General features: G+C 46.6%; 1 protein-coding gene across 1 annotated transcript; it reads left to right on the forward strand.

Moving 5' to 3' along the window:
- Nucleotides 1-357: 357 nt before the first annotated feature.
- Nucleotides 358-10,293, forward strand: LOC150012343 (uncharacterized). Its single transcript, XM_090275685.1, has 5 exons — nucleotides 358-451; nucleotides 1,299-1,417; nucleotides 3,666-3,777; nucleotides 8,094-8,231; nucleotides 9,850-10,293. Exons 1-5 carry the CDS (start codon nucleotides 359-361, stop codon nucleotides 10,108-10,110), a joined length of 723 nt encoding a protein of 240 aa, XP_090131811.1. The 5' UTR covers nucleotide 358; the 3' UTR covers nucleotides 10,111-10,293.
- The last annotated feature ends 702 nt before the right edge of the window (nucleotides 10,294-10,995 follow it).

Consider the following 10,995-nt stretch of genomic DNA (forward strand, 5'->3'; position numbering starts at 1 on the left):
GCTGACCGTGTGTGGGATGTGAGAGTGACCAGGACCCTGAGGTTGTTAACAGTCTCCCTAGTTTATATTTTTTGTTTTGTTCTTCTCAATGGCTCTGTACAAAAGTTCTGTAGGTACAGAGGAGCCTGCAAATGGGAATCAAAGTCTACACTGGAGTGGCTGCCTAGAGGAAAGAGAGACATGGAAGTGGGTTTTAGGATGGGAGGCAGAGATACAATAAAGGGCAGAAGGCACACGGCCTTCAAAACTAGGGAGCGATGAATGGTTATCAGGCCAGGCACCTGTGGTCAAAGGACATGAATGTATCTGAGGTCATTTGGTGTTCTCCTCTGCAGGTTGCACTCCCAGTGTCTCTCCCATGGGCTTTCAGCTGGAGCTTGACAGAATGATTTCAGCCCTGGCATCTGCACTTTCTCATGCATGCGAACCACTAGCTGGGGCTAGCAGGAAGGTGAAAGTTCCCCGGGGCAACGGAGCCCACCTGTGTGTGTAGAGCAGCTCCACCTGAGCCATGGGGACTCAGGCACACACACATGAGCATGTATACACAACCACACACACATGCACACATACACAGGTGCATATACACACTACACACATGCAATATAGTACACACTCAGGCCACATAAACACACTCATATATACTTGTGTGCATGCATGGGCACTCACACACAGGTTCTGAACCATACCTATGCACATTTACACTCACACACACATGTACATGCACATGTATATACATCACATAGACACATATCATGCACACAATCACATACACCCAGTTCTCTGAAGATGGCTCTACACTCTGGTTACAAACCCAGGTGCATGGCCTATGCTCAAAGGTTAGCTCCCAATTTCCACTCTTGATAGCCTCCAAGAGCTAGTGGAGACAACCTCCCCACTGCATCTGTATCTGCCTCTCACATGGAGCTCAGGGAGGCACCAGGCACGGATCCTGCCCTGAGAGCAGCATGTGAAAGGGAAGGCGAATACAGGGCGCCTCTATTCAGCATCCCCACCTGATGCATCCCCAGTGCAACAGGGCAGAATCCATGGCCATGGCAGGTGTCCTCTAAGGGCCTGAGGGCACTGAAAGGGAGGCCACAACCCACATTGGGTCTTAACTGCTATTGGGAAGATGCTTGGGGCCCCCAAGAGAACCAGGCCACATGGAGACAGGGGCTCCCAACTCAGATCAGTGCATGTGCCCAGGTTGATTTGGCAACATTGCCCTTGTCCACCACTGTCCTTTCCTGGGCCCAGAACTGACAGAAAGTTAAAGGAATATCTGTTCTTCCAAGGCCTCTGGTCAGGTTGGTGAACAGCCTCTCTCCTCCTGTCAACAAGACCTTCAACCAGTGAATGATATGCACCTGAAGCTGCTGCCCTTGACCTCAGCTGAGGAACACCAAAGTGCAAGGTGGGGACAGGCATTGCACTGAGGTTTGCACACAGCAGCTGTGTTCTTAGGAAGTGGCTCTTAGCTCCCTGGCAGTGGTTTAACGCCTTAACCCACTCAAATCCATGCACAAGTTTCTGAGGCTTCCTGCATGCAGTAACTGTCATGGCCACTCTGGCTTGCCAAGGAGTTCACTGATTTGAGTCAGTCATCAGATCTCATGTCATTTATAGGGTTTGTTCCCAGCTGGTGGCATGAGGCCGCATCCACTTTGGCTGACCCCAGACTTCATTTTTCCACCAACCTTCTAATTCTCCCTCCTCTAATCCACTTTTTCTTTAATCCACAGTCTTTTTGTTCTTCCCCCAAGTCAACCTGAGGCTGAGGTGGGCTTGTTTGCTTATGTTGTCCATGTGTTGCGTGCTGGTCTCAGCCTGTCAATAACCAACGTTGTGGCTGGACCAGCCCTTGTGGTTCTTACTATGACTACAAGACTCCTTCAGCAATAAACATCAGAAAACTTTGAAACGACACAAGTGTAGCCTTGACTGGGTAGCTCAGTTGGTTAGTATCATCCTTATATATCAAGGTTGCGGGTTTGATCCCCAGTCAGGGCACAGACAAGAATCAATCAATGAATGCATAAATAAGTGGAACAACAGATCTATGTTTTATCTGTCTCTTTCTCTCTAAAAATAAAGACATGCATACATACACAGGTATATTACTTATAGGGCCTGAAAATTACATAGTACATCAAGGGCCACACAGCAAGGTCTTGGGCAGTTCTTCCTTCCAGAAACATCTCTCTTACTTAAGGTACCTAGAAAGCATATTCAAATAATCCAAGTTTCCTAAAGGGAAGGGAATCTAAACTCTCTTGCTGAAGTCCCAGGGTCTGGAGGATCAAGACTCCAGAAGGAAGGATAACACAGGGAGTGGTGGGTTTGGAATCCAGAGATCTGGATCTGCCCTGACTCTGCCCTGAACGTTGTAAACCTTTAGTAAACACTTCCCAGCCAGTGGCATGAGCTACAACCCGAGGATGTTTATTGCTGAATTTGTTCCCAGGTTTAGGAGTTAAAAAGAATAAATTATTATAAGAAAAGGCTCTAGGGGTTTGAATAAGGCTGTAAGGATCAGGAAAGCTCTGGTGAAGTGGTATCATTTAAGAAATACTTTACAATAAGGAATGGGTGCTAACCAGCAGAGGTGATGGGAAGGGTGTTCAGTGTCAGAGGGGAACAGCATTGACGGAAACATGGAGATAAGGCTCAGGAACTGAGGCCAGCCCCAGAAGCCCCAATGCTCCAGAAGAAATCCAGCCCTCTCATTTCAAGGTGCAGAAATGAGATCCAGAATTGAGTTGCCCGAGGAGCATCTGAACAGTACAGCAATGTATTGCCTAGGGGCTCAGCAGGAAGCAAATGGAATATCCCAGATGAAAATTTGAGGAGGGTGTGGTAAGAGATGGCATATAAAGTTGTGTAAGGTATGTGCAACCATGCAGTTTAGCCTGGAGGACAGAGAGCACAGAAGAAGCACAGAGTGGAGAGGCCCTGATGGGTGCAGCCTTCTGCAGTAACACAGACAGCCAGATGTAGGGAAGGAAGCACTCCTTTCCCTTCACCCATCTGGGGCAGGACTCTGTAATGAGATTGGCAAAGACTGATCATAAGAGAAAAATGAACAGATCCTGGAGCCTCCAGGACCAGGTTATCAGGGGAGTGATTAGAATGAGGGTCATAGAGCATCTTCACAAAAGAACACATTTTTTAGAAAAGTGACAAGATGAAAGAAAAGTACATTGAATTCCTAGGGTGGCAAATTGTGAGAAGGCAAATTATGGGGAAGCAATGGTTGAAGAGGACTAGTTTTAGCCAGGGTTTTATGTAAATTTTCTGTTGGTGTCTGGGCTGATAAAGATCTAGAGTTATCTCAGGTGATTAAGGGGTGACACCTTGAAATGTATGTCCTGCTTTTAGGCAAATACAGGGAGAGCGGGGAGCTGCCCTTGTAACAACTTCTTCTCATTGCTTTTAGCTCAAAATAATCCATGTGCCAAATTTGGGGTGGTGGGGAGGCTATGTGGCTGGTTAATCCAGCTTCAGGGAATCTGAGGGTTCTTCAGTGTCCCAGTCACATGACTATCTCACCCTTCTCTAATCTCAGGCACGTGGGAAAGGAGTTAGAAATGGCCAATGTCTTTTTTATTCTGGTTGTGGGGTTTAGAGATTTGCTACTGAAGCATCATTCTTCTTATTCCCAGCCCCAAGCAGGACCAGGGACCCGGACAGCCCCTCCAGATTGACAGCAAAGGAGGAGCCATAAGCCCAGGCTCCAGGCACAGGCACATGCGCGAAGGCTTTCCTGAGCTACAGGTAGGAAGGAGATGGCTCAAAGCCAAAGCCCTTTTTATAGCAGGAGCGCTGGGCCACCTGTTCTCATCGTGCTGTGCAACATTTGGAGGGCAGATCAGAGCCTGTGGAGGTTTAAAAGAATCTCCAAAACAATGGAGAAAACCCCTAAGGAAAGCATCAACAGATATGATTCCATAGTAACACAAAACAGGATTTTCTGGGTCAGGAATTTACCCCTAACAGATACTTTTGCTCTTAGAAAAATGTGCAAATGGTTCTAAGAGAAAGGAAATACAAACAAGTAAAATTATATGAAAAACATTCAAAGAAGCAGAGAAATGTTAAACTAAATGCCCTTTTAATGTACTTAAAACATTTAGCTAAAGTCCTAGGTAATTGTGAGGATTAAAGAGGTTAACAATTTCCATACCCACCTGGCTGAAGATAAAAGTTTAAAACCTTTCTGGAAAACCAACTGGCAATTTTGCATTGAAAGCCTCTGAACTATTCATTTCATTAACCTCAGTATCCCCAACTCTAAAAATCTAAGGAAACAAATTTTTAAATACAAGCAAACATGAAGAAACATATACCCTGCAATTTTTATGGTATAAAAGTAAATGGAGATTACTTAAATTTCCAAGAGTATAAGGATTACCTGAATTATGGGAGAGCTCTACCATGAAATATTAATGCCGCTCTTAAAAATGATGTGGATAATTTTTAATATCATTAAAGTAGAAGACTAAGATGGAGAATTGTATATACAACAGGATTTTGTGAGTACATGTAATTTCTCACAAAGGGAACAACAGAGGTAGAGAGGGTCACAAAAGCAGAATTGAAACCAGTTTGTGGAAGAGAGAGAAACAGAAATGATTGCTGAGTGTATCAGTTAGCTTTGCTGTGGAACAAACAGCAGACAACAATAAGCCCTTATTGCTCCTCTTCTGGGGGCACAGTTGCTCTGGCCTGTCTCTCTTTGGCAGTTCTGAATGTCTGAGATTTGCCTGTGCCCCAGTTCTTGTCTGGCCTTGACGGGGACACTGTTTCAAAGTCAACTGTGCCCCAATTCCTCTCAGAGCCAGTGGGCTAGCCTGGACATGTCCTCATATTGGTGGCAGAATCACAAAAGTCTTCCTGAGGCCCAGGCCCAGGACTGGCACAAGGTGATGTCTGCTTGTTTTAATGGCCAGAGCAAGTCAGATGGTAGAGCTCAGTGTCAATGGATGAGAAAAAGCCCCCCCACCCCCCCATCCCCCTGCCTTACACACACATGCACAGTGGAGGGCCCTGCAAGAGAAGAGGGCAAGGCACAAGCACAGAGGGAAGAATGGGATCCTCAGGGCATCTACCTCAGTGGTCTTGATGATATTAACATACTTGTTCAAAAGTTGGCATTCTCAACTTTGTTAGAACGAGAACAGATTTGTATTCATGTGCCTCAACCCACTTGATTTTAGTAAGCTGGCAGCTTGACTGTAGTGAGTCAATTTTATTTCCTCACTCTCTTCCTCAAGAGACACAGATGAAATGAAAGAAGATCTCACACTAAGCTTCCAGCCCCTTCCCACCAGGGTTTACACGAGAGAGGCCAGATGAGGGAACAGGGCATCCAGATGTGACCAACCCAGTGCCCTACTCCAGAAACTGACATCACTTCAGCAGGGTGTCCCAGAGGCCAGTGAGCTGGTAAAGTGTACACATAATACAGGCACCTGTAGAAATGTATGTGTAAAAAAGCACCATCTATTACTGGATACTGTCAGACGAGACTTAAAATTTATACATCTATATTTCTTCATCTCTCCCTTATGTTTTCCATCTGTTTGTCTTTCCAAGGCCATTTCCTCACAAGTTTCTACAAACTCACCACAGCTCAGTACATCTGCAATCTGTCAATCCCATTGCTCTTCTCTTGACTTTTTTGTTTCTAAATTTCTCTTTCTTCATAATGTCCCTGGTCTTGCCTTATGGGTTCTAGACCTTCTTATGTATTCTTCACACTTTAAACAAGCCCTGGCTGGTTTAGCTCAGTGGATTGAGCGTCGGCCTGCGAGCTAAGTGTCGCTGGTTCGATCTTCCAGTCAGGGCACATCAGAGAAGGAAAACTCTGACTCCAAAAAACCTCCGCTGCCTTGCGGCATACCTCTACAGGGGAAAGGCTAAGGGAGTAAACCCCAACAGAAAATCCGGAGCCGGAGTCCCTAAGGCGGTTTGACGTTGTAGTCAACACCGGCAACTCCTGCGGTGCACCTGAACCCAAGCTGTATCGACTCCGTCTTTCCCTTGGACCCTTCAGCTGCGAAGAGAGGGGGTGTCTGCTGCATGGGCAACAGCAGACCCTCCATATCACCCTGCCCAGGCTCTGTAGCTTCAGCGTCATCACAAGATGTCGATTCAACACGGGAGGAGACAGATACCATGTCACTCCCGAGTCGGACTGCACAGCCATTCTCGGCGGTGCAGATAGACTCTTAAGAAGCTACACCATCGTCTCTCGAGACGGACGGCTGCCGACGACGACACTTTAAACATTCTTATATGACAGTTGTGCTCAGATCTCACTACAATTTCTAGTCTCTTGGGCGAGTTATTGTTTTGTCTGTTGGCCCTCATGTCATTGGATTTCCCTGTGTTTTGTGTTTTTGTCTCTGAATCATATCCATTGGGGTTTTCCCCTGCTTAGCAGGCCACCCTATGTAGCAATTGTGGCTGTCTCTGCTCACACACAGTAGGTTCTGTGTCTCTCACTGGGTGGAAAGTTCTGGCCTCCTGTGGTGGTTGCATAACCTCATGGTTCCAATTTCTCCTCCCAATTCTGTTCCAACCTCAGCCCTGAGCAAGATGCCTGTTCAGCTACAGAGCCACGTCCTGTTGCTAATTGCAGGTTTTTCATTTCCTGGGCCCAGACTTGAGTGGCATCCCTGGACAATTTCCCCACCACAAACTGCCTTGTGGCCTCAATGCCTGCCCAAAGTGGGAGTTAAGGCCTCAGCCTCTAAGGTGGAATACCTGCACTCCATGTGCTTTCAGCTTCCTCCTACCCCTGACTCACATCTTCATCTCTGGCCTCAGGAGAATCCCTACTGAAACATTGCTCTGCATTTGTATTTATATTTTACATGGTGTTTTATGTGTGGAGCAAGAAATAGGCCTTCTGTGACAGCTGAGTTCTCCATTCACTCAGACAGTGTATGAACTCATGGGGTACCCCATAGATATCCTAAATCAACATGTTCAAAAGCAAACCCATCAACATCCACAATGTCCTACCAACTCCAGGATGCTTCTATCCTTCTGTTTCATAATCCTTAGCACACAACTTACATCTTCATGGTTAATTGTGGTCACAGGACAGCTGCTAGAAAGGTGGGAAGGTAAAGGGGCACAGGCCAATTAAGTCAACTCTCTTTTCAAAGCAGTTTCCAGAATCCAACTTTCAACAACTTTCTTTTTTATCTCATTGGCCAAAACTAGTCACATGATCCTCTCTATCTACAAAGGAATCCAAGAAGAGCAGTTTTTCAGGTGTGCACATTGATACTCTCAAAGAATTGAGGGCCCTCTTAATAAGAAAGTCTCAGCCATAATAGCCAAGATCAGCACACAAGGCCCTTCATGACCTGCTGTCACCAGCTCCTACACCACCTCCATTTTGCCAGCATCATGTCCTTTAACTTTTCCTAACAAATTCCATGCTATCACCAAGCTGAGCTTTGACTACTTCCCACAGCAACCTGACATTCCTCTCAGGTAATACTTGCCACTCATACTTCCTTGTTCCATGTCTGCCATTATTGATAGACTAGAAACCCCGTGGAAGTTTACTAATGAGTCCCAGAACTGACCAAGCATGGCTTGACACATGCTTTGTTCTCAATAAATATTTCTTTACTTATAAGTGAATGGATGGATGGATGGATAAATGGACTGACAGCTGAACGAATGTTCCCAATGCTCTCTCATATCTCCATGTTTTTGCATATGCTATTTCCTGTGCCTAAACATCCATTTCTAACATTGTCCACCCAGCCAATTACTATTCATCTGTTAAGATTCATCTTTGATGTCCTCTTCCAGAAAGTTCTCCCTAACCACATCTGCCAAGGTTAGGTGTCCTGCTTGTTGCCCCTGCAGCCTCCACAGTAGCCTTCACTGTGCAAGATTGTGGGTCTGGGTTTACTTGTCTTTAGGCTCTGAGTTCTTTGAGAGCAGACCTGACCAGCTTTTGTCCAGCTCTGATCCCACTTCCTGTGGTGGAGCAGGAGCTCCATAGCCTTTTAATGAAATTAGAATAAAACTGAAAGTGATGAAGATATGTCCCTTGTTTCTAGAGAAAGATATGGCAGGTGGAAGACACTCTGGATGATCTGAATGAGGAGTTCTTCCAGCTCACTGCTTGTGCCCTAGAGCTCCAGATAGAAGAGGACAAGCCAGGCCAACCACCCCCAAGCAAGAGCAGTACATTTGTGGTAAGCCCAGCAGACTAACCTCTCAGTTCCTGAGCTGTCCACAGTGTGGAGCCCATAGTGTCACAACCCCTTCCATAGAAAGCAGTTGGGACCAGAACAACCAGTTTTGACCAGAAAGCCCACAAGCCAAAGTCTGGTTTTGCCTGTTTGGTTTGGCAAATGGGCCTAGAGGCAGAGAAGCACACTCAGTCAGCTTGGGCTTGCAGGTGTCTAAGCAAATTGATGGCCTGGAAAGATTGAGGAAGGACATGAAAAGGGAGCAATAAAACATCTCATCTAGACACAGCCTGACTAATGTGCCTGGTTCTGGAACAAGGTGCTGTCCATAGGAAACATCTCCCACCTGGACCACTCCCCGTCCTCACTCAGGTCTCTGGAGGTGTTGACACAGGAAGGTTGTAGGGAACAAAGACAAGAGCAGCAATCATTCTGTTGTGTCTACACTGAGCTTAATAAAACTTTATTTATTAAAACAGTCAGCTGACTGATGAACCTCCATTTGCCAGTTGATTTTTTTAAATAATGCATTAAAGTACTATTTCTCTTGGCCTGAGTTTTTTTGTGGCCACCTAATCTTTGAACCTGAGATCAGTGTCCCCTCATCTCAGCTCATTCCCACCCTGCTGAGGTGGGAAATGCCCTGGATGGTAGACAGGCGTGGGCAGGCATCAGCTGTCACCAGAATTCCCAGAGTAGGCATGTGCTGGGTTGCTCTGTGTCACCAAGGAGTCCCCTCTTCATGACCAGGGAGGCCACCTGCCACAGTTACTCTAGGAGTGGGGGCCCAGGAGGGGCTGATGGCAGGAAGAGCCGTGCTTCTCCCTGAATTCAGAGAATTCCACAAGAACATCATGTGTGCCTGAGTCTTGATGTTAAAAGGTTTGAAAGATCAGTTTTTCTTGGTTAAACTGACCTCTCTCAAGACAAAAACAATAAGAAAGACACCTGAGCCCACAAACAAAATTTGTCTTATGTGCAAACAAGGTACAAAATCCACAGATGGCCTTCCCAGCAGGGCTGCAGGAGCTGGGTCTCCTGAGGCCCAAAGATCCCTGAACCCCTGAATCCCTGAGGCTGGTCCCTCTTGTGAAATCCAAGCCAGCCTCCCTTGTGTTCTAGTTTCAGCATACCCAACATTCCTTCCCTGAGCTTTATGGCAGTTCCTCTACAGGAGCACCAAGGGACTCAGATGACAGTGATTTGGTGACAATAAAGTAACAGGAAAATTTCATGCTTAAAGAGACATTATATAAATATCCCTGTTATGAAGAAAGGAAAACACAGGAGGAGCTGAGGGTCTATACAATGCAGCAAGATTTAATTACTCAATAATTGCTCCAAATTATTAAACATGACAATTGGGCAATGATATAATTAGTTGTTGTTGTGCATTAATGTGGCAGCATAAACTTAGGGGACACAATGTCCTTATTAGTGACTTGGGAGTTCAGTTCCTGAAGGTAACTTGTTGGCATCTTCCCCAGTGTTCAGATGGGTATTGTTGCCTAGAAACTGTCAAGCTGACAACAGTCATGCCAGGTCACATAATGGGTCCAGAGCAGAGTGAGTTTAGAACCCTCTGGGGTCACCTCTCCTCTTTCCATTTGTGTCCTTCTAGGTGGTTCCCACTATCTTCCCTTCTGTGTGGCAGGAAGACAAACCTAACCCAATACAGGCAGGTGGCCCAGATGGAGGGCATTTGCACACCCAGGTCCTAAAGAGCAACCAGGCCCTGATGCTGAAGGTGAGGAGGACCCACCTGGCTCAGAGGATTGAAGACCTGGAGTGGGAGCTGTCCCTGCTCCTCCAGGTGACAGATGGCAGCATGTGTGCCTGGGAGACCCTGAGTCATACAGGATGCTGCGGTGGCCATCTGTAGGTGTGCCTTCCCCACAGAGAACATGGCCAGATGAATCTGCTCACTCCTGGTAGGAAGGAGTGGGTGTCTCAGGGGCCACCTGGGCCAGGAGTATGTGCCCAGGTCACTGACACACTCAGACTTCTTTCAAAGCCTGGACCTTGGTTTATGCTGATTCCTATCTGTGGTCCTTTAAAGTGAAAATAAAATCACACAAGTTGAGAAAATCAATGTGTGTTTCCATCACTGAGTCTGTTCCTCAAGCTTCTCGACAGGGTGCTGAGAGTCGGTGCTGTGGTCTGGGCCATATGCCTCTGAAAGCTTTACTAGGGACACTTGGTTTCAGGAGTTCAAAGGGCTTGGGATGGGGACCACTAAAACGGAGGTGCAGGTGAGCATGGAGCTTCCACACCCCCATCCTCCATCACTGCTGAGTCTTCATTGGAAGCTCATGGGTCCATGTTCCCTTCTGGTGACCTTCTGGAGGAACTTGGGGCCACACAGAGGGCCTCCAACACTAGGGGAGATTCTCTGCTTCTCCAAACAGCTGACACTATGCCCAAAACTGTCGCTCTAGTTGAAACTCACTTCACCCGCTGAGACCTACCCCAGAGGCTACTGGCTCCGGGAAGCTCTTCCCAACCTTTTTTCCAATGTCTTCCTTCTTGAATTCTCATGGTGTCTTATCTCTTGTCTTATCTCTGCCATTTACCTGATTCCTATTATTAGTTGTTGTGCCACATTTTACTCTCCCTTCTAGAATGTAAGTTTCTTAAAGGCAGAATGTGTCACACACACACACACACACACACACACACACACACACACACACACACACACACACAACCAGCACAGAACTGAGTGCCAGCCTGGTAGACAAAGTAGGATGGGGAAGGCACTCAGAGG

The sequence above is a fragment of the Furipterus horrens genome, unplaced genomic scaffold, assembly GCF_987537825.1.
Source record: "Furipterus horrens unplaced genomic scaffold, mFurHor1.1.pri manual_scaffold_4, whole genome shotgun sequence".
In the NCBI taxonomy this organism is placed as follows: Eukaryota; Metazoa; Chordata; class Mammalia; order Chiroptera; family Furipteridae; genus Furipterus; species Furipterus horrens.